General features: G+C 34.7%; 5 protein-coding genes across 8 annotated transcripts; 3 read left to right on the forward strand and 2 right to left on the reverse strand.

Moving 5' to 3' along the window:
* Window positions 1-146: 146 nt before the first annotated feature.
* Nrk (Neurospecific receptor kinase) lies at window positions 147-6458 on the forward strand. 2 transcript variants are annotated; one of them, XM_083092759.1, is made up of 8 exons: window positions 147-655; window positions 723-913; window positions 992-1253; window positions 1338-1580; window positions 1837-2021; window positions 2213-2864; window positions 2945-3314; window positions 3911-6458. In XM_083092759.1, the coding sequence occupies exons 1-7, from the start codon at window positions 592-594 to the stop codon at window positions 3307-3309; spliced, it is 1962 nt and encodes a 653-aa protein (XP_082948885.1). In that variant the 5' UTR covers window positions 147-591; the 3' UTR covers window positions 3310-3314; window positions 3911-6458. The 2 variants fall into 2 exon arrangements, with proteins under 2 accessions (XP_082948885.1, XP_082948884.1); XM_083092758.1 differs by having other exon boundaries at window positions 2945-6458.
* Window positions 6459-6780: 322 nt separating this feature from the next.
* Window positions 6781-12164, reverse strand: LOC145967798 (RUN domain-containing protein 1). Its single transcript, XM_083092760.1, has 10 exons — window positions 11990-12164; window positions 11680-11882; window positions 10968-11061; window positions 10700-10867; window positions 9949-10129; window positions 9777-9871; window positions 8712-9533; window positions 8421-8518; window positions 8212-8306; window positions 6781-8151 (listed from the first exon to the last, which is right to left on the reverse strand). Exons 1-10 carry the CDS (start codon window positions 11990-11992, stop codon window positions 8045-8047), a joined length of 1866 nt encoding a protein of 621 aa, XP_082948886.1. The 5' UTR covers window positions 11993-12164; the 3' UTR covers window positions 6781-8044.
* A 623-nt stretch (window positions 12165-12787) lies between these two features.
* On the forward strand, window positions 12788-19794 carry Muskelin (muskelin 1). Its single transcript, XM_083092761.1, has 12 exons — window positions 12788-12888; window positions 13090-13159; window positions 13219-13361; window positions 13432-13636; window positions 13708-13900; window positions 13994-14229; window positions 14705-14985; window positions 15078-15246; window positions 15345-15551; window positions 15898-16089; window positions 16468-16710; window positions 16835-19794. The coding sequence occupies exons 1-12, from the start codon at window positions 12800-12802 to the stop codon at window positions 17066-17068; spliced, it is 2262 nt and encodes a 753-aa protein (XP_082948887.1). The 5' UTR covers window positions 12788-12799; the 3' UTR covers window positions 17069-19794.
* LOC145967800 (transmembrane protein 64) lies at window positions 19239-21501 on the reverse strand. 3 transcript variants are annotated; one of them, XM_083092764.1, is made up of 4 exons: window positions 21188-21501; window positions 20479-21072; window positions 20240-20401; window positions 19239-20169 (listed from the first exon to the last, which is right to left on the reverse strand). In XM_083092764.1, the coding sequence occupies exons 2-4, from the start codon at window positions 21001-21003 to the stop codon at window positions 20005-20007; spliced, it is 852 nt and encodes a 283-aa protein (XP_082948890.1). In that variant the 5' UTR covers window positions 21004-21072; window positions 21188-21501; the 3' UTR covers window positions 19239-20004. The 3 variants fall into 3 exon arrangements, with proteins under 3 accessions (XP_082948890.1, XP_082948888.1, XP_082948889.1); XM_083092762.1 differs by having other exon boundaries at window positions 20479-21083; XM_083092763.1 differs by lacking the exon at window positions 21188-21501 and having other exon boundaries at window positions 20479-21179.
* A 536-nt stretch (window positions 21502-22037) lies between these two features.
* Window positions 22038-24019, forward strand: LOC145968626 (52 kDa repressor of the inhibitor of the protein kinase-like). The gene is made up of 5 exons (XM_083094243.1): window positions 22038-22418; window positions 22610-22775; window positions 22953-23037; window positions 23161-23229; window positions 23315-24019. The coding sequence occupies exons 1-5, from the start codon at window positions 22312-22314 to the stop codon at window positions 23590-23592; spliced, it is 705 nt and encodes a 234-aa protein (XP_082950369.1). The 5' UTR covers window positions 22038-22311; the 3' UTR covers window positions 23593-24019.
* Window positions 24020-24065: the final 46 nt, after the last annotated feature.

The following is a 24065-nucleotide window of genomic DNA, read 5'->3' on the forward strand; positions in this document are numbered from 1 at the left end:
TTAATCGTTGCTGGTTACCCTAGGCACAGGTCAATATAATTGGCTGTGGTCAATCGCAACATGGTCAAACGGGATACTTCCAACCTAAATTCATCGCTATCTCTTTTGTTGCGCGTTTGACTCTCTTACAATTTATTCTTAATCTATGGCGCAGGCAGCTCCACCATAACCTCCAAATTGAACTGGTACCGCCATGATACACTGCCGATTAATACCGAAAAGTAGAACGATAAATTAAAAATATCAATAATCAGGAATCATGCAGGATCTCATGTGCTCGATTATTGTCGTCGCTCGTTATGGAATGTGATAATAAATCGTTTCGCGGAAGATATTTGGTCATCGCGTCTCTCGGTCACTCGATTAGAATGGTTCGATGTAACCGTTGAGGAAAAAGCAAAGAGGGGTGAAAACGTTCGCGGACTTTACGAGTCGCCTGTTTTTTTCATCGAATATGTGAGCCTTCCTCGAGATTCGCATCACTTTACAACAGTTTATAAATATATATATATTTATACATATAGATCTACGTATATATAAATAAATATACATACGTGTATATATGTATGTATATGTAAATGAATGTAAATAATGGTGTTTTGGACTGTCATTTATTCGCTAGCGATATTTCTGCGCTTCAGTGCTATACAAGCAAGTATGTATCTTCTCGGTGTAATTATTGTATAAATGTGAAAGAAATACAAACTCTTTGTTTCTTTCAGAGCCAGAGTCGCAGGGTTACTGTGCACCATACAGCGGCAAGATCTGCAAGAAATATCTCACTGGTATCGGGAAAGTCTGGTTTAATGATTCCAACGACAATCCCGGTGGATGGCTGAATGAGAAGATCACGTCGAATCTCTGGGAGGAATTGATAGAGACGCTTCTGGAGCCATGTCGTTCGGCGGCAGAAGTGCGTTGTCTTGAAATTATATACTCCAAGGAATGAAGAATCAATGAGTTAATATTTGTTACTTCTATTCTGTTGTAGAAAATGCTCTGCATGTACGCGTTTCCGTTATGTCACGAATCGGTAGGCCTACCCTTATGCTACGAGGATTGCATGGCTGTACGTCAGCAATTTTGCTTCAACGATTGGGCCATCATCGAGGACAACAAGCAGAGAGACATTTACATTCGTTCGCGTGGACACTTTGTGCTACCGGAATGCGAGAGCCTGCCCAAAGTGAACAAGGAAGTGCCTACTTGCTCGCATGTACACCTCACCGATATGGATGAGGAGGTTGTCACTTGTAAGTTATTGCACCTCTTTTTGAATAACATCACATGATATAAAGACAGATTATAGAAATCATAAAATATCGTATCGACTTTAGATGATTGCATCAGAGGCAATGGTAGATTCTACATGGGAAAGGTCAATAAAACGAAATTTGGATTAGACTGCCAATCATGGAGCGCACAAATGCCGCACAATCACGATAAACCGCCCGATGTCTTCCCGCAGATTCGATACAGTGAAAATTACTGTAGAAATGCGGGTGGCGATGAGCCAGTGCCATGGTGCTTTACGACCGATCCCCTCATACGTTGGCAGCATTGCGATATTCCTGTATGTGGTGGGTATAATTGAAATATTAAGAATTTTTTTTCGATGTAAATTATATATCAAAACATTTAGAGAGTAGTAAAATTCGAAAATATATTTTTTAAAAGAACAATTCAAGTTATTGTATCAAAGAAATGTTTATTTATTTATTTATAAAATATATCTTCTACAAATATCTTTAATGTAAATTAATATTTCTTTAATTATTTTTTTCTAATACAATAAATAATATTGATGTCAAATAATGATTCAATATCTTTGCTCAGATAACATGACAACTAAAGTAGAGATTGAATCAAAAGATATAACGATGGATACTCTATTTAATAACACACTGGTGCTCATATTATCAGCATTGGGCTTTGTAATCATAGCTGGTGCATTACTGTCTATTCTCCTGAGCCAAAGACTGCACAAGCGTCATCGAGGCTATAATCCAACTGATAATCAGGTGCGTTTGTACTAAAAAATATTTTAATAATTGTGTTTATACGTATATATTAAATATAATTTAAAAAATGTTTTATATATTATTTATAAATGATATTATTTCAACTATATTTTTTCTTTTTGTTTATATTTACAATTTTCGCGTCGATTATGTAATAATGCAATTATTCTAAAAGTCTTCCTTCCTTGCAGGACGTGAACATTGATTTAGATAAACTTCCCAACAACGAAGCATATCATAAGACGAGCGCGCAGCTGAATCCCAAGTTGGAAAAGCTGGAGTTTCCGCGAAATAATATTATTTACGTGCGGGACCTGGGCCAAGGCGCTTTCGGTCGCGTGTTCCAGGCAAAAGCGCCAGGGCTGATCGCGGGTGAGGAGTTCACGAATGTCGCCGTGAAGATGTTGAAGGAGGAGGCATCGGACGATCTGTTGCGGGACTTTGAGCGAGAGGCGTGTCTTCTCGCCGAGTTCGATCATCCCAACATTGTGAAGCTGTTGGGTGTGTGCGCGCTTGGCCGGCCGATGTGCCTGCTGTTCGAGTACATGGGCCGCGGTGATCTCAACGAGTTCCTGCGCTCGTGCTCGCCCAGCAACTACGTCATCCGAATGTCCAGCGCGGCAGATGACAACGGTCCCACTGCGGGAGAGCCTTCGCGGCTCTCACACATGGACCTCATCAACATTGCCCTGCAAGTGGCGTCCGGTATGGTATATCTGTCCGACCGGAAATTTGTCCATCGCGACCTAGCGACGCGCAACTGCCTGATCAACGATCAGATGATTGTCAAGATCGCGGATTTTGGTCTATCACAGAAGATATATTTGCAGGATTATTATAAAGGTTGTTTCTCTTATTAGTATTACTATTATTTAATATACCTAGACGACGGAAAATGTAATAATATTCTCGTAACAATATAGGGGATGAACAAGACGCTATCCCCGTCAGATGGATGCCGCTCGAAAGTATACTTTACAACAAATACACTGTCGAGTCGGACGTGTGGGCGTTCGCTGTATGTTTATGGGAAATCTTCAGTTTCGCGTTGCAACCATATTACGGAATGACGCATGAAGAGGTGGTCAAGTACATTAAGGAGGGCAACGTATTGCGATGTCCGGACAATACGCCGCAATCGATTTACGATCTGATGAAGCTCTGTTGGAATAGGCGACCATCTGACCGGCCTACATTTCGCACAATCTACCAGACCCTTGACGGCATCAGGCAGGAATTGGAGGTCGAATGCAGGTCGGACAGCGTTCCGCTACGTATTCGAGTGTAATGACGGTAATAATCGATTTGGTTTTTTTTCCTCTTTTTTTTTTACAATCGCGTACACAGTGTGAAAAATTTACACAAAGTATTCTAGATATTGGCATATATATAAAAATATTCTCAACATTTTTCAAGGCATTTTCTTACTTAAATAAATTGATTTAAAATTCAAATTTGCATTTTGCGACAATAATTATTAAATATTTCTTATATTTACATGAAGAATTTTGAGAATAAAAATTCAAAACGAGTTACTTTAGATAGACTTAACTTGTACCAATTGTTTAGATATAGAAATATTGCCTGAGTAGCATTTTGTGTTTTAAGAGAAATTAATAGAGATTAATAGAAATTAATAGAAATTAATATTTCTCTCAAAATGTATTCAAAGAAGATAGCAATCATCTGAGCAGTTCAAGTTTGAGAAGAAAGATCGATATAAAAAAGTATAGATAAACAAATTTCATTTTTATGCAAGTCAAGTAAAGTGTAGAATTTGCATTATATTATTTTGAATCGGTGAAATTTCACACTGTGTGATAGATTAATTAAAAATAAGAGAGTTAGCACGTTATGTGCATCTTTACTTATCTCGATTACATTTCCAGGTAATTAAATCTGTATTGTGTACCATGTGTGATGTGAAATATCTGCCTGCTTTTTTTTTTAATTGAATTCACCACGATATTGAATTAGTTATCAGTCGCGAGAAGTCGGAAAAGGACCAATGTATAAAGTGAAAGCGCAATACTGTACGATGTTGCGTCAACTTCTCTTCGTCTTCTAAAATATGGATGTTCGTCCTTATCGAGGGACATAGTATTGCTCTTTTATACTTTCCCGAAAAATCTCTTCTTTCGGATATCGTGTTAACTCGAAAAGATTGACGCTCGTTTCTATTTAGTGTTCAATTAGCTTCCGATTATCCAATTAGAGCTGCCATTTTTCTGATTCTCGGAATCAAAAATTCCGGAGATATAGTTTTTTTTTTATCTCCGGTTCATAATAAATGTAAATATATATATGTATTCGCGCGTGTTTGTATCAATGTAATTTTAATTTGAAAATAATTTTTACAAATGACAATTTTATAATTTAATATTTATTTTTTTTATTACTTTTTAATTAAAACTTTTAAGTATAATTTATACTAAAAGAAAGAGATCTTTATTCTTTTATATAATTCATTAAAAAAGTAGCATGTTATTTTTATACATGTACATTATACATTTTTCTTGAAAAAGTTTTATATTTCATAATTGGTTACATTATTTTCATTATATTTTCAAAATATAAAGTTGTTTAAAGTTATCTTTCTTTAAAAAGCAATTATTTATAGATAGAAAATTAATTTCTCATATTACATTATCCTCACTTTTCTCGGTAATATAAAGTAAAATTTATTATTATTATAAGTTATTTAAGTTATATTATTATTAAAATTTATTTATTTATTATTTATATATATTTATAAAATTTTACAAATGTGTTTTTAAAAATATTTGCGAATGTTGCACACATTTTCATTATTAGATATATTTAAGATTCGTTCTCTGTGCATCTTATATAAGAAAAATCTACGATTTATACTTATATATAAATATTTTCAGATAGTAAAATATCAAAGTGGCAGCTCTAATTTCGGATTCAAGTAACGCTTTTAGCAAAGCATAACTCGAATCTGTACAAATAATAATATAAAAGCAGTGTGGCTATAAAAGTGCATTTAGCGACGTTATATCTAGAGGCTCCTTGATTGTTAGACGTGTGTTAGGTTGTTAGATCGTTTGCTGTACTAAAGAAAAAAAAAGACATAAATGAAACCTATATTAAGTGTGTCGAAGAATTAAAAGAATTATAAGGAAAAGATGTTAAGCGAATCATTAAATGAGTGTATACTGGAAGATTGTTGTAAATTAAGGAAAATCGCGTTTCTTCTACCGATGCAAACCGGCGTTTCGCTATAATTTTCTTTTTTGTGTGTATAATAATTTTAAATTATCTTCAACATCGGTTGCATAGCTCTTTTAATTGCGTTTAGCTTACTAATTATGTTTAATGCGTGATGCGTAGAGAAATTCGAAGTAGGATTTTAGTGTATACGATGTAGGTATATGGGAAAATACCTTACGGAAAAGGCTAATCGTGTTATTTAGTTGTCACTTATTTATAGTTCGCGACCTTCGACTCGCTAACTGCCTTGTTAGGAAGATAATTTGCTGTTTCGTTCGACTTGTTGTAATTTTAACGAAACACACCGAGACTGAAACCGACACTAGCCATTTCATCACTGCCGCAATTACATTCCAATAAATGTATTATTGTTGCTATACAAAGGAATCGTATCCACATACGCTATAGGTGTTGCGTGTATAAGGATTTCTTTTTTTTTTTTCTTTTCCTTCTATTCAGCGTGTAAGAGTATGCATAAGCTACGTGTAACAGTATTTCTTCGATCTCGTCAATTTATTTTTACGAGTAATTCGCGTGTTCGTTCCGATTGATCGTTAAAAGGAAAAAGAAAGAGATAACAGCACCCGGTACGTCTCTATCAGGAAAGATATTTTCGCTGTATCAAATGAAGTACTACGCTGCGATATCATGGATGTCATCGCGACGAGGACAAAAAAAAACGGAATCGAAGAGGATTTATTTCCGAGAAAAAAAAATATCCACATCTTTTTGAAAAATAGAAATCACGCGTTACAAGAATCGCCGTGAATTTTTCTTTGTTGTTTTTCAATGTGGATTAAAAAGGATTTCGGAAATAAGTTTCTCCATCGACGCGCTCTTCCATACATCGATGTAACTCCTCCGTTCTGCGAAATACGACAACAACTCGACGACATAACGCGATAAGACATGCGAATTCTTCCAGCGAACAATCGGTGTAGTGTGATCTTTGTAAATAATCGATAAAACGTGTCTCACGAATCTGTACCGCTGACAATACCGTTTATACTATTTCTATACAGTATATACAGTACCGATTGTACCGTTTTCGATCGCTCTTTCCGTCGTAGATTTCAATTGTATCACGCTGAAAATATCCAATAATCGATATAATTGTACCACAAACACCTTGAGGGAAAAAGTACGAAACTTTACCGAGATGTACAACTTTAACGGAAGGAATAAACAACCAATTTCATATTACTTTAGATTATTTTCTCCTCTATTACAGATGTCTCTAAACAAAAATGGACTACGTGAACGCGTGATTTTTCTGTGTGTTGCATATATTATATTAAATATCTAAAGCTAATATAGACAAATCAAAGAACTGTATTATTGTACACAACTATGTTTTTACATTGCATTGTAGATATATTTTCTGCAATTATATTTTTTTTGTTTATGTATATATATATATATATGTGTATATATATATATATATATATATATATATATATATATATATATGGAATTAATTTTTAAAATAATTAACTGGTTTTATAAAAAACAAACTCGATTTGCATCTTGCTCTTATTTATATTTATGTAAGATATCACATATATTTTATATATGTCGCAGACTTTGTAAATTTAGCATTATTTTACACAAAAGGTCTAGACTTTTTATGAGACGCAAGCCGAAAAAATTCCACGTCCTATAAAAAGGCTAAATCTTTTTGTAAAAATAATTTTGATTTTATAAAAAGCGCTACAACAGCCTATAACAGCCTACAACATATATATTTATATATGCATTAAATATATATATAACATTTTCTTATACTAATTTAGGTGTAGATATACATAAAATATTTTATATATGATATAAATGTGTTCAGTGCAAGTTTCTAGTCACGATATGATATTACACATTTTTGGTATATTTATGTGTCTCTCTCTCTCTCTCTCTGTTTTGCTTTCTCTCTCTCTCTCTCTCTCTCTCTCTCTTAAATGCGTTGTGATACTTAGCATAAATGTGCAAAATATGGAATGATTATTTTCCGAAGTGACTAGCTTTGCTTGACTCAGTTCTTGTATCTTTAACACGCCTTGCGCTTACATCGAACAAAAATATCTTGATAGATATAGATTCTAATCAAAATTTTTTTACAACATTTGTAGACTCTATCATTCTATATAAGCGAAAATCAAGAAACAAGTTTGTACATTTATAACTGATTCATACAAATACTGATGCGATACCTTAAAAGGTAAATCATTATTACGCCTAATAGTTATTGCAATTCAACTCTTTCTATATATACGTCTAATATATGCTGAACACTTAGGGACTAAGGAAAGGAACGTGATATCGATACTTTGAGATCTCCTAATGCGTGCTCATATACAGCATAAGTTACCGGAAATAAAATGTCTTCCTTAGATTAAAAGTACGAAGGAAATCGTATAGAGCACAATTTGGATGATTTTAAACATTTTTAACATTTTTACAATTACATTTAACAGGAATATAATATTCCATTAACAGGAATATAATATTCCATTAACAGGAATATAATATTCCATTAAAAAGGAAACATTAACGAAAAGAAAAAAAATTATATCAAGAGTTTACTTTTATTTAAATTGTGCTCCAGATCTTTTCGTACTTGTGAGAGAACTGTATTTAAGTATTCTATTCCTAGTGACTCACCTTGTACATTTTTATCGCTCATGTGTACAATTCTTTGTGTTATAGCTTGTGTTATGGAAGATACTGAAAGGTATATGCAAGTTTTATGGCCTACATTGTCATTTGCATGAAATGGTAATGGTAAGATTGTACAATCAAAATGCGTCCTTTATATTTTGAAACTGTCGTACGGCCAAATCTACCGGTAAGTTGAACTTGTAACTGGTGAGGCGGTCCAAGGTATGAAATGCATCTTGGAAACCTAAAAGTTTTATCGTCAAAAGTATTACTTCTCTTTAATTATTTAAATTTTAATACGTACCTGTCTTTACAACATAGCTCCATGAAAGATAATAATTTTCCAGAAGATATTGGCATTGCAGGATCAACTTTAGCCATATCACCAGTTTATTCGCGCTAAAAACAAAAATTATTCTATACAAATTAACAAATAGCTATAATAAATAAATGCACATTGATGAAGAGCTACAATAAAAAAACTTGAGAAAGCAATATCATGCCATTACTCACTTCAAAGCCGCGCAGACGAACGCCTTAAAGTGCGAATCGTAACTTCGCTTGTATGGACTGTGGGAGGCAATAATGTTACCTATGGTTGTCAGTAGGGTCTGGAAAAAAATATAGAGATAAATAATGATACAGGATTTCCATTTGAGCGCAAAATGTCCAGTGATATCCTATATTAGTATTGCAATCCAGCGTGAGGAAGATTCTCGAAGACGATCAATTGGAAATAATTATTTTATTTTCTCATCAATTTGCAGTTTCCTGGACATCCTGCATCTTTTATAACGCGGATACCTGTTTCGACGAAGTTATCCTCCCAGCCGCAAGGTCGAGATTGAAGCTTTGCGACAGCTTCTGCGCGGGACTGGAATTGTAACGTCGTCCGTTTTTAATCTCGTAGTACTTGAGTATCAGTTCCCAGATGTGCATAAAATTCGCCGATGTGACATCGCGCTGTGGAAAGCAGCCGACAAACGGCACGACGCTGGATCCGGAACGCGTCACATCCGCGGTCAAGCCGTGCTGCACGAGATCCCTGATCGAGGTCGCGAGATGTTTCCTTACGGCAGACGTGAGTTTCGCGTTGGCATGAGACGCCGAATCCGAGTCTGATGTGTAATCGTTCTCGTTGTCATCGATATCGTCATCGTCTTCCTCGTCGTCGTCGTCGGGCCGGCGCTGCTGCCGCTGCGACATCTCCGCGATCGTCTCCAGCACGTGCTCGACGGCGATGTCCAGTCTGGTGCGTAGGTCGCGCCAATTGTGTACCGAATTCTTATTTCCGCCAAAGTTCCGACGTACCCGTTCACTGCCACAACCCAGCTGCGACATCAGGAACATATGCAGAAGCGCGACCACCTTTCGCACGGTATTCAGGGTCCTGGTGCGACTGGCGCTGTTCGCGTCCCCCTCGATCGGTCCCCTGCCCCGGTCAAAATGCCGTTTGGCGCCGTAGGAGGCCGATGAACCACTTGCGTGCACTGGACACGCACACGTGCACGCCAACGTTTCCGTGCTGACTTCGCCCTGAAGATAGTTTATGAAACGCTCCAAATCGGCGACCTGCGTCTTCAGCTGGCAGACAAGTTGCTCCTTCATCTTCAGTGGGCTGACAATCTATCATATGATATATCATTAGTAGTTGCTTCAAATATATCGCATATATTACGTTATGCTACACAAATGTCTCAGAGGCACATGTTCTTGTGATCATAGCTTGTATAACTAATTTAAGGATTAAGCGAAAAAATATTTAGCTTTTTTACAATTTTGAATATCCTTTGCACATCTTTGATTTCGAATTAAGATTCTATCAAAGCCTCGAGATATTTTAAGCAATGATTTCAAAATTTCACATACTTGACTTATGGCGTAATCGACTTGCCATCTGAGATCGTCCGCCGGTAATTTGCATAAATCGTCAACGTCAAAGTTTAACTTCTCTTTTAAGTGACCTGCGAGCAGAGCGTTTTTTTTATTTTCCATTTCCTCTCTTTTGCGCAATATATTTCGATAAAATTCTGAAACTCACTAATTATGATATTTTGCCTCTCGAGAATGACGCTCTGCGGTAGATCGGCGTCACCAGTCTCATACGCATATTTTTCCAGATCTTCTAATTGAGATTTCAATTGACTTATCAATTCTCTCTGTTTCGTCCTTTGCAATGCCATTTTGGATTCGATTTCCGCATCAGTAATTACATCAGTTACCTATAGTTTCAATGCAATTAAGCAAATAATATTAAATATAAACATTAAGAAAAAAAGGAATTTTGCAAAATGTTCTCTTATCACTACTGTTGTAACTAAAAAAAATGTAAAAAATTAAAAGCATTAATAACAAGAATTTAAGCAGGCTTTTATCTATGACAGTTTAAATTAATAACATGTAGAGAAGGATTGGATGTGTCTGGATATGAAAATAAAACAAATAATTAAAAGGAGAATACTTGGAAAAATTTTATTATGCATTCAGAAAGTATATTAAAAGAACAGAAAAAACACAGGTATAAAACTAAATTTATAGCTTATATAAATAAATGGAATATAAAATGAAAAAGAAATGAAATAATAATAAATAAGAAATAAATATAAAAATATGATATAAAAAGAAATAGTTAAAAGTGACTAGATGTAGAATGAATAATGAGTAAAGGTATGCATTAAAGTGATAAAAATAAAATCGCCAAATAAAGCAATAAAGAAAAGTTAATGAAAATACTGTAGAAAAGTCATCTACACTGAAAAAATTGTGGAAAATTTGCTTTCTATATGGCTTACGCTTCGATCACAGCCTACAGGGGACATCGGCGTGATAGATCTACTTTCTAACAATAAGCTGTTTGGTACATCTGGTATTCCCCTAAATGCGAATTCCTCCAACTCTTTGAGCAGTGTTTCCTTTTCGCTGGCTGGTGCGTCCACAATTTGTCGTAGACGAAATTGAACCTGTACAAGAGTTTCCGTCAATCAATATATTAGTATTAATTAAGCGCAAAAAAAGACAAGTAAGTTCAATTGTGGATTAATATAGTTTCGATCCTTATACTTGAGCAAAGTGGGTGGTTAATGCTATGAGAGACGAGTTCAACATCTCCTGCTCCTCTTCCAGCATCTTCACCCTCTCCATATCATAAGCAAGACTAGAAACATAAGGGGAAATTGCTTTATCTATAATGCATGATAAAACTTATTTTCTATTTACATTTTTAATTGTGATTCTTATGTCTTAATATGAAATAAATAGAATCATGTAAATGCTTTGTTCTAAATTATAAGTATATACTTTTTGCTTATAACAGAATTTGACAAAAATCCAATTGATGGATTAGCAGAAGAGAACCAAATGAACCAAAATGAACCAAATGTATATTTTGTGATTAAAATCCTCTGAATTTTTATTAATGACATTTCAAATTTTCTTACTCAAAATACTGCTACTGTAAAAATATTCTGAAATATCATCACTCTTTGTCATGAAATTAAAGTTCTAAAAATTTTTAAATCCATGAAATGTTGACGAGAGACATGCATTATTGCAGAAAATTACTTCCAGCAAGTTGAACAGTATTCTTGGCAAGCTCTGTCATAAAGAAAAGGTGTCTATAATTCGAAAAATAAACAATTCTAGGTCCATGCAAACTCTGTTCATCCTTACAAATATAATATGCTAAAATTTGATTATGATTTCTCACTCTCTACCTATAGATTATATGTTACATATGTTATATATTCCAGATTGTTGAAAGAGAGAGACGCACTTGTCTATGTTGGCATTGACGTATTTATACTCGTCCCCGAACTCATCGCCGTCGTTCGCCCCAACTGGGGCCCACCTTTCCCCGGACGGTCTGCTCTCGCTGCTCTCGTCCGAATTCTCAATCTCGTCGCTCTCGCAGAGCGCCCGCGAGTGTCGCCGTACGCCGTCCATTGTCTCCTTATCGCTCATCACCTCGCCTACCTCCTGGTTGGCATGTTAACAATACGAAAGCATATCGATCTGTACGACCCTTTGTGTGTCGGACACGTATCCGGATCGGACAGCCCGATGTCTCGCGATTGTTTACGTACCATGACAGTTTACGTCCCGATGCGCACGACGGCTGCCTCGAACGCAGACGACCCGAAGACTAGATCGCAGACCCTTCCTTTTTTTATTCTTTTTTTCCCGATATCCAAATCATTACTAATTGATCGGGTGCGCACGTGTACGTTCGTGACGTCACAGCCACAGCACAGACGTCAAACGGATAATGCATGGACTGCGATAAAGAAGATACGGACGCAGCGTGGAAAAATCGTGGCCAAAACCCGCGCATGCGCAGTAGCGCGTACGCGGGAGCGCCCCGTTTGCGATTGGCCACAGCCAATTATATCGATCTGTGCCTAGGGTAACCAGCAACGATTGACCAATCAGAGAGTTCTATTTTGAATTGGCCAATTGGCGACGTGGGTCCATATTCTGAATCCTCTTTTATCGATAAAAGTGCTTCTAAAAGTGACTTATAGCCAATCAAAAGGCTTATAAGCCACTTTTAGAGGCACTTTTATCGTTAAAAGAGGATTCAGAATATGGACCGTGGTCAATCGGGTGCCACCCGCGTACGTCATCAGGCTTTACAAGAAATATTTATATTTCAATGAAAATATGTGTGTATTTTTTTATTTATTTATTTCGAATATTATACAAAGTTAATAAATCTGGAATGAGATTTTTCTACGATTTTTTTGTAAGGATGGATGTTTAAAAAAGAGAGAAAGTGCAGAAGTGTAGAAAGTGCGACAGAAAGGAACAGATATCTACGTTGAGTTTCCGTTCTATTCTCTCGCTGCGTTTATGACGTATCTCGGAGCGATTGAAGGTTATGTCATTTGTATAACATGGCGTCGAGTGAGAGTGGCGATTTTCAAAAGGTGTTGGAGTATCGGATTTTCAAGTGCTCCAGTTATTCTTCCTGTTACGTACCCGAGTGAGTGTCCAAATCGACGTCCCTAAGTCGTATCGCAGCTGTTTTCCTGACGATCGAGAAAGGGGGAGGGAGCAAACCCCCCTGTACATAATCTCTTAACCTAAAACTGATTTGATTTCAGCGAAATCTCTTTTTCCATTCGAAATAAATCGCGTAGAGTTCGAGGAATATCTCACGACTCATCGATTCATCTTTTTACAGAAATATCATCGTCGATGTTCCATCGGATCAGACTTCACGTTGGTCCTCCGACATCGATAATCATCCACAGGTAAATTGTCCATATATACCTACATCATTTCATTATTTATCTTCTCGTCGATTTTTCAGTACCTTATTCTTAAGCTTCAAAGTCCTTCCATCGTCAAGTACATCACTTTTGGCAAATATGAGAAGACACACGTGTGTAACATAAAAAAGTTTAAGATATTCGGTGGATTAGAACCAGAAAACATGATGGAACTTCTCGAAAGGTCCGCTGATAATTTATTCTTCGCATTAACTCGCTTTGTTCATTAACTAACTTGGACTTTGATGTTTCAGTGGATTGAGGAACGACTCGATACCAGAGACATTTGATTTGAAACATGTTTTGGGAAGCGAAGGAAATTGCTTTCCTATTCGATATATAAAGGTGCTTCCATTACAGTCTTGGGGTCCTAGTTTCAACTTTTCAATATGGCATATTAGATTAACCGGTATCAATGAATTCAAGATTATAAGGCCTTGTCTCGAATGGTTCAACATGGTAAATTCATTATGGAATGAGAAGCTTTCTGTTTGTGAAAGATGAAAATATAATCACGCGTCCTATTGCAGTATCGGCAGAAGGAGATAATAAGACTGTGCATGAAACACTTTCGACAAATGGAACAACCTGAGATTGTCGAGACTCTGCAGAGGGTCACCGGCGTCCCACTGGAGGACCCGCGACTGTCGACGCTGTACAATTTGCTGGTCACTAAAGGCGACCATCTGCAAGCGGAACGTTTCATCAGCAACGCGCTCTCAAGTGAGTCCAAACGCGTGTTGATCGCATTTAAATCTCCTTTGTTTCTCTTACATTCGTGATGCTTATAACATCGTTAAATGCGTTAATTTTTAGCGGGGCTCTTAAGCGATTATATCAATGCTCAATCTTATAGAGCAATTTGGACGAAGTTATCATCTAGCGAGCCTAAACCCGGGATGCGGGGCGGCCATCAGATGGTGCTCGATCCTACGGCCGAGGTACTTTACCTCTTCGGCGGGTGGGACGGTAACCAGGATCTTTCCGACCTATGGTCCTATGATATAGAAGCCGGCAAATGGACATTGATATGCAAGGATACCGAGGCGGTGGTCGGTAGTACTCGATAAATTTAATTCAACTATACAATATGATATATTGCAAAAAATGTATAATTCATCTTTTATCTGCATGCATACATTGGATTCAACAATACATGTAATCAAATATGCTTTACAATTATGTATTCAATAATGTATCTCTTTATGCTATGTCAAGCTGCATTTTGGAAGAGAAAATCGATATAAAATCTTTTCGAATATATAAATGTATAAAGAAATAATAATTCTTTAAATACAATTGTAAAAGAAGCATATTTGTTTATATTATAAGATGCGTGTATATGTAAAATTAAATAGCGATTTATAAAATAAATTCTATATCTTTTTGTAGATTTTTTATGCGAGAATTCCTTCACGTCGAGAAATTGCTGTACAAAGTGTTTAAATTTTATTTATAAACAATTTTCAGACCAAGAATGGAGCCTTTGTTCATTTTTCTCCTCTAATTAATTTATATTATTTTCAGGGTGGTCCGAGTGCGCGTTCGTGTCACAAGATGTGCCTAGATCCACAAAGACGGCAGCTCTTCACATTAGGCAGATATCTGGACACACAATATCGTACGTGTGAAAATTTGAAGAGTGACTTTTATGTTTACGACATTGAATCAAACAAATGGACACAGATCTCAGAGGATACAGGAACTATGGGTGGGCCGCCACTCGTGTTTGATCATCAGATGTCAATGGATGTGGAGAAACGCACCATCTATGTATTCGGCGGACGAGTATTGGCTCATCCGACGAAGTAAGTTGAAGGAAGAGAGAAAAAGTGGCTTTATTCGCATTCTGTTTATTTACGGATTCGTTCTGATGTTGTTTCTTTGATTACTCACGCAGTGCTGACGAACACGGTCTGATACCGGAACCGCATTTCTCGGGATTGTACTCCTATCATGTGCCAACCGGTACCTGGACTAGACTCGCCTGTGATATCGCCGATAAACCTTGCTCGAGAGATATGCCTATTTACAGATCCCGCGCCGGTCATTCCATGCTATTTCATTCGGTCGGTAGCTTAATCTTTGATTGAGATATAAGAACAAGAGCGAATGCGCGCTTTAGATAAGACGAGACATTAATAATGCGTACTTGTAATTTTTCCAGCGATCGAGAAAGTTATACATATTCGCAGGTCAGAGAGGCAAGGAATATCTGAGTGACTTCTTCACTTACGAGGTCGATACACAGCATGTTGAATACATAAACTACAACGAATTTGGCACGACAAAAGACTCCAGTCATGTTCCCGCGGCCGGATTCACGCAAAGAGCGACCATGGATGCTGAACTCAGCGAGATTTATGTTTTATCGGTTTGTATTCACGCGCAGTGAAATTTGTAATCATTAAAATTATATAAATACATTACAGTTGTATGAAAGTACATGTATATAATTGTATATATATATATATATATATATATATATATATATATATATATATATATATAGAGTGTCCGAAAAATTTAATTTAAATTTTAAATTCTAATTCTGATTATAATTTTTAAAAATTTTAATTTTAAATTTAAATTATAACATTTTCGGACACCCTGTACATATATGTGTGAGTATATATATATATATATATATATATATATATATATATATATATATATATATAATGTAATTCAATGTATAAAAACGACACATTATTTCTCAGGGTCTGAGTAAGGATAAAGATAAGAGGGACGACAATGTGCAAAACTCTTTCTGGGTGTACAATATTCGGAGCAGCAAATGGTCGTGCATATATCGCAACGAGAATGTCGGCGAGAAATATTGGAGCAAAATGCAAGATTACGAGCCGTGTCCGCGATTCGCGCATCAACTTGTTTACGATCCCACAAGGAAGGTATGTTGTAATTTTGTATCCCGGTGTCTCTTTAAATAAATAAGTAAATTTTTAAAATTATTAAATAACTTCTTTTGATAATTTAATTTAACTTTTCTGTAAAAATTAAAGAAGTACGCAATTAAAAATAAAAGCTTTATGTAGAATTATATTTTCCGAAACTGATAAACTAACTGATAAAAAAGAAAGTAGCTGATAAAGTACTGATAAAGTAACATTGAAAGTTTATTATAAGAAGATTATTATGTGAAAATGTTCGAAATATGTATAGCGTATCATAATTTTTTCTACGCGGTCATTTATTTAAATATAAATAAAAAATATGCTCATGACGATACAAATTCAGTGATAATATTTTACGAGTCACTTCCTTATCAGGTTCATTTTTTATTCGGCGGCAATCCAGGCAGATCTTGTTTACCAAATCTGCGTCTGGACGATTTTTGGCAATTGGAACTGCGCCGACCTACAGCCGAACAAATCCTGAAGAAATGTAAACTGATTATTAGGACGCATAAATTCAAGGAACTCGCCTTAAGCAACAGCATAGAAGCTCTTGAATATCTGCAGACGAAAATCTTTGAGATTATCGATCACGATGACACGCAACAAACGAGAGAGGTATCGAGATAAAATCGTATTTATATAATCGTACTTATTCATGTTTATTACTCGCAGGCCAAATTTAATTCGCTAAACGTAACTGTTGAAATCTTATTCATCTCCAGTTGTTATTTTCTTGCAGTTTCAATTGTTGACGTCGATTTTATTCCGGAAACAAAATAGTTTGTCAGAAGATGCTTCCCAATCAAACACGATTCTAAGCGAAGCATCCTCCGGCACGACGACGACGCAGCAAGACACGAACGCGCGCGATGTACATAATTTGCGAACCGAGCTCTATGACAAGCTCGTGGAATTTTTCCCAGAATCATTGACGCAACCGCGGGCGAATCTGATTGATCTCTTACCGTTATAATGGACGCAGTGACACGAGTCGTAAGACCTTAATGACGGAATGTTTTCTGGTGCATGTTATTACATTATTTTTTTTCTTTTTTTGTTCTTATTGTTTAAGACGAGAACTTTTTTCATCACAATTCTGTAGATGGATGACGAACTTTGCCATACTTTTACTGATACGATTTGCTCTCCTATGTTGGATAAATCATACTTAATCGCGAGGAAAAAAAAATGGTTATAGTACGGTTCTACTAAAAATGGTTAATACAACTCCAACAATTTTATTTATTTTTTTTTATCCTTATAAAATAAATTATTAAAATCGTTAGAGAATTTTCCTTTTACAAAAAACTTTTACAAAACAAAGCATCCTTTTTGCTTGTTTATACTTATACTTTGTTATTGTTTGTTTGTTTGTTTATAGTATGTACGATTAGGTATGATTTGTGAAATCAATCCCTTGGAACTTTGTGATATCGATAGCTTTCTAATCAACTGGTTAACTAATACATAAGTAAGCTAGAGATTGATTTTATATAGATAATCTTTTTCATATTCTGTAACTGTATATGTTTATAGCGCGGCCATAAAGTTGTTTATTATGTTTGCTGAAATAATATATTTATCGAACGAAGGGCTAGAGATGATAAATGCACTAGGAAAGTTCTTATCGAGAAACGTGGCAATTTAATATTCGCGAGATGTTTCACTCAATACCAGTATATACTCAATTACTTTTGACGCGAAAAAGATCGAGAAACAGTTTGCTCCGCTAAATTCAAATACAATTGTAAATTTAGCGAAACGAATAATATATTTCCTAATTAAAAACAAGAATATAGTGTAAACGTGACAAGAAAAGACGTAAAAAATATTATGATCAATCCATATGAAAAATTCTTCCCTTTATCCAGTTAATTATAATTTCAAATTCTAATTAATTTAATAAATTTTACTTGACTAATTATAATTTTGTTATAATTAATTGTAAATAACGCGAAATTTTGTGCACTGATCATAATATGTTTATTCCATGATTCCATGATTGAAATAATCATCTCCCTACAAATTTTTCGCGTAACAAAAATAACAGAGATATTTCAGGCAACTGAGTTGGATGAAACATCCTGCTTATATATCGATATACTTTTCCCCTTGTAAAATATCTTTTTTTAGATATATTAGTTCTGTACTTTCGTTATTCCTTCCACGCTCAATTAATTGAAAAATAAGTTTCTACTCACCAGGAATGCCTTTTAAATAATGAGATGTAAAATCTGAAAATGTATTATTACAAATGTCGACGCGAATTGGTAATGAGACTCATTTTTCTTTCTCGACTTTTCCATGGAAATGTTATTAGCTCTTTCCAACACAAGGATAAATTTTAAAATCCTTAGATTCTCATTAGTATGTAAATATTCGCGACGATAGATACGTGGTATTTTTTCTGTATCCTAATCCTCTATGCGATAATGCACTTGTTTTATCGATGACTGAAAGATCTTGTATATAACGATTGTATCACCAATATTTCATAATCAACCTCACGAATTTAAAATCGCTGTAAAGAAACGAGGTGTATAAGCGAAATTGTAATGCAACTGTATGTATATTGTGAAACGTTAGGAGAAGCGAGAGATTATTGCTAAAATCCGAACGTGGCTTACCTTTGTACATAATATATAATTATACGATGTATGGAAAGTGGAAGATTTTTATAATGTGATTCCAGTTATGCTAGATTACTGCAATGGAATTGTAAAGAGAAAATAAAGAAGGAAGGATATTAGAGATGTAATATACATATATATGTGTATATATAAATACATATATATATACACATATACATGTATATTGCATCTCAATTGCTATATGGGCTATAGAGCCGAGTGTAGTTTTTGTCGTGATAAAAAAAAACGATGAGACGGTGCCGCTGCCATTCCTCCGATATATAAATACACACATAATAGATATCTCGAAGTTAGAAGGATTAGATAATCTTATGTGCATACAGAGATATATAACATACATACGCGAAATATTGATTTCTTCATGCTTCGAGATGGGAACGAGACGAAATGTTGATATAGCCGCGCAAATACTCTCTAGTCAGATTAAAAAAATAAACGTTTATAAAATACATATGAAATTAATGACGAGTTTGGGATTTATTTACACACAAATTCGCTTAAAGAATGCTAAATTTATTCACCGAAATGCATTTTCCATCCAAGAGATTATCGTATAGAGATAATTTTATATATATGTATATATAAAATTACAATGTACGATAATTATATAACTATAATTATTTATATACATAAATTATATATATATCTTTATAATATATATGTGTATATATATGTATAATATACAAATGCAATATATATCGCATGAGAAGACGGACAAATGCATAAATATTAACATTCTGTTAACAACCGGACTTGAAGAACTGAAAGAGACCAATAATTGATTGATAACATGTAAAAGGTATAAGTGTAAAGTTTCTCAGTCTCTATTATTAATGTTAAATGTATATATGTGTATGAGCAATATATATATAATAATACACTCTTATTGCAAGGAAGCTTTATACACCGGTATTCGCAGTTGCATTGACTTCCCCTTGCGCTTTGTTCATTATTATTTACGAAAATATACGTGCTTACATCGATAACATCACGTGCTTCATTGAACTTTGTATTTATTATTAAAATTACGTTAAAACTTTGGTAAGACTTAATATGTGTTATCCCTATTAATGGATTCATATACAATAATGCCTAAATTCGAAAGTCTAGATTTTTAGAAGCACCACTGGTAGGTTAGCGTAATACTGGAAGAGAATATAAGAAGTCGCAAGACTCGAAAGAAATAATGATATCAAAAAAAATTGTGCTACATAATAAGCAATCGTGCAATTGTCTATAATTTCAGCGTAAGAAAAATTTACGCAATTAGATTCGTTAAGATTATCTTGGAGTCTGGCAAACCATCGAGAATATAATGAGGAGAATTTCCCATAGACGTGAAGTCGGCTTTGAACAATGTCAACTGAAGCTCCTTTCGCGCTTTTTGGACGATGTAAACCATTAATGAGAGTCCCACCAATATCTGTAATGATAACGGTGGGAGGAATTATTACCTTGGACGTGAACTTTTTTACAGAAACATATAAACGCACCTGCATGCAGAATATTATGTAGCCAGTTGCGGCCGTAGATCTATCCTCCAGCACATCTTGCATCGATCTCAAACTACTGCCCAAGTAGACATTGATTAATTGCGCCGGCAACAATCCTATCGCGCTCGCTATGTGGTAATGAAAACCACCTATGTTACTGACCTAATTACACATTAATATTGTATAAGTATATATACAATATATGTATTATATACATATAGATATATTATATTATGTACCGCAAAAATAGTGTTTTGAAGACCGAAAGGAATCGGAGTGAGTCGCGCGAACAGCACGATCTTGAAAGCTTGAGGCCCAGAGATGACGCGGAGTATCGCTCTCGCCGTATCGCTTTGCAGGAGGGCACCTATCGGCAGTCTGGTGGACAGTAATCCCAGAGTGACATGGGCTATGGCTATGCCGAGATTCGCAGAGAGAATTACAATCGCTATGCCGTGCACAGCACCGAATAAATAGCCACTGGCGATGATGAGGAACAGATAGCCGATCACGATCGGGAACGACACCACCGTGAACAGGCCTATGAAGATGATCGCGATCATCCAGGCGTTCTGATGCTCGATCCAATAGAGGAGCACCTTGATGTAGTCCCTGCAGACGAAGACTATGGCGCCGAGGAAGGCCAGGGTCGCGATCGTGATCGCGACGTAGCATATCGAGTTTGAGTTGACGCAGCTGACAGTCGTACTCTTGGAGGAGTGCATCTCATCCTCAACATCATCAATGTCGATGATCTGATCCATATTCGATCGACCTTTCTAATATTTTCGGCAATCTCTCAGCGACCAGACATCCCTCGACGATAACGTACTCTTCGAGAAATCTCGAAACGATAATTAATAAAAAATCGTAAAGGATAATTTTAATAAATGATACTTGAAGCACGTTGTATGTACACTTAATAACGATAAATTAAAGAGATTTTACCTCGCAATATGTATCGAAGAAGTAAATTGTCTTAAAACTAACGCAGGTCGTAAAGTCCCAGTTGTTAAATGTATTATTTGGCAACATGACATCGGAATATAACAGATCTATTAAAAGAGTGTTACGTCGAAAAAAAGATATATGAGCACACAATTCAACTGTTATCCGAATTACGCATAAAGTTCTTGCTAATCATCTTGTAAAGAACAAAAAAAATTGTAATCTCCGCGGTACATTAAATTAACTGTCAATGATCCCGTTATTGTAAACAATTGTGGGAAGCGTGGCAAATGAACATGAATCATGAGAGTGGAGTGAGAGGGGAACATTTTTCGGGACGGGAGCAAAGTGCGTTTTGAAAATGAACCTATAAGAGGAGAAATGAAGTAACGAACGTGATGGGAGCGTCCCGTTTGATCACAGCCAATTATATCGACCTGTGCCTAGGGGTAACCAGCAACGATTGACCAATCAGAGAGTCCTATTTTGAATTGGCCAATTGGCGACGTGGTCAATCGGGTGCCACTCGAACGTGATTGGCTGCGCCATATTGTTGATTCTGCTTTGGCGGTATCGCATGCGCATGCGCAAAGACTTGTCCCAGACTCGTATTCAGATACAATGCAAGAGGGCTCTATCTATCGATGTTTGTCGGGTGTTTGAAGAGTAAAGAATTAAATTTCACAAGAATTTATTCTATATTTCATATTGTCACATGAATATAAACAAATCCATGTACGATTTTTTTATTTTCGAATTTCTAATTCCTTAGTTTAAAAAAACACAGAAAAGGAATTATTATATTTATAATGTTTGGAGGATATAAATAATTGATATATCCCTCCTATAGCGAAGTATATACGCTACTGAAGTCTGGGCTCATAATCTTCACTGTATGCGAGCAAAACAAAATTAAAAGCTCCGATTACTCCGATATTAAATTATCCACAAATAGGAGTAATGGGTTAATTAAGATCCAGGCACTGGATCGGAGCGCAAATTTTTTTTTCTTTAAATGTGATTTATTATATAATTATTTAAAGTCGCTCATCTCGATCTCTTATTTGGAGCATCAACAGTAGCTGTCAAAAAATAATTTATTTGCATCAACATACATACGCAAAATGCCTACACGTTGCATTGCTGTTGGATGTAAAAATACCGCTAGTCCTAGCGGGAAAACTGCAACACAAATGAAATTTGAGAAAGTAATGAAAATAACATTTCACTCGTGAGTATAAAATCACAGATTGTATGTGTATTAGAAAATATTAGAAAAAGATATTTCAAATAATTTTAGTTAATTTTCGATTTTTTAAATATTTTCCCTTAATCTATTTTGAAGAAATCTTGTTATATAAATAAAAGAAGATATTGATCGTTTTTTCACATATAATCTACATGTATTATCGTACTTTGTAGATTTCCTTCTGATCCTATTAGAAGAGCAGAATGGATAAGAATAATGAAACTTGAAGACAAAATTATTACTAGCAGAAGTCGTCTTTGTTCTCTTCATTTCAAGGAAAAATATATAGATCGTACATCTTTAGTATATGTAAGATTGAGGGAAAACGCTGTTCCACATGCAAGTATTTTAATCTTTTATATAAAAATATATGTAAAAAATACACAAACATAAAATAAAATATACAGTTTAAATGTAGAACATAAATGTATAAAATAATTGTAATTGATACTTTTGTAAGGTTTAAGAAAAGAATGTAAAATTATAATTCTGATCAATTTGATGTATTTTTTACAGATATTTGAGGATTCATTACATTGTGACGATATAGACACAGCTATAAAAAATGAAAGAACAATATTATCTGCACAATCAGTTAAAAGTATGACTTTATTACATCTCATTCTCTTATACATTATTCTCAGATCAAGATTGTACATTTTTTTATTGATATAAATTGTTAACTTTTTAAATAGTATAATAAAATTAAATAAATTTATTTCAGCAATAATTTTAACTGAACCTTTGAAGCCTATGAAACAGGAAGATAATCTTAAACAAAATTCTGTTATTCGTAAGTTTAAGATAAATTATGTATTTATTGATAAATAATTGTAAAATATTTTTATGTAGAATGTAAATAATATTTTATATCACAGATTCAGTATGTGACAAGGAAACAAATACGGCGCCTTTCTTATTACAAGAAATACGAACATCAACTGAGGATAAGGAAACAAGAATCTCACCTGAAAGAATATGGAATATGAATCTCCCTGATATAGAAGCAATTAGACAAGAAAGATGTATAGAAATTAAAAGTTTACGTAAACAAATACAAGCTTTACAGAAGAAAGTCTGGCAAAAACATAAAAAAATTGCAGTTATGAAAACTATCTTGAATGAATTAAAAATAGAAAATATAATTAGTGATTAACATAAAGTTTCTTTTTTTCGTTCTAATAATATAGAATATTTTATATATAAAATTAATTTTCTGTCTGATATGCTTTAAAACTCAGATAAATATATATTTCATTAATTTTGAATTATATATAACTTATTGTTGATACTTTGTAGTGTACATAGATACATTTATAAAACATTGAGAATAGAAAGATGTGGGAGTATAAAAATGTAGATGCATGCAGCACATTTTTTTATGCTGTCTTGTATATTTCTGTTTGCCACAAACAAATTCTCATAGTTGAAGCTAAAAAATATTGAAATTTTTATATGTAATATATACTGTCTCTCTACTTTAGTGATCTTATTGCAAATATATATAAGAATATAATGAAAATTTAGTATTATATTTAAATTCTTGAATAAAAAGTTGTTATTAAAATTTATTTCTTTAATATATAAGAATTTTGGCTATATTGAAACGACAGTTGAGCAAATACGATA

The sequence above is a fragment of the Camponotus vicinus genome, unplaced genomic scaffold (assembly GCF_025532165.1).
Source record: "Camponotus vicinus isolate PSW18456_S1 unplaced genomic scaffold, iyCamVici1.0 SCAF_3, whole genome shotgun sequence".
NCBI classification, from domain to species: domain Eukaryota; kingdom Metazoa; phylum Arthropoda; class Insecta; order Hymenoptera; family Formicidae; genus Camponotus; species Camponotus vicinus.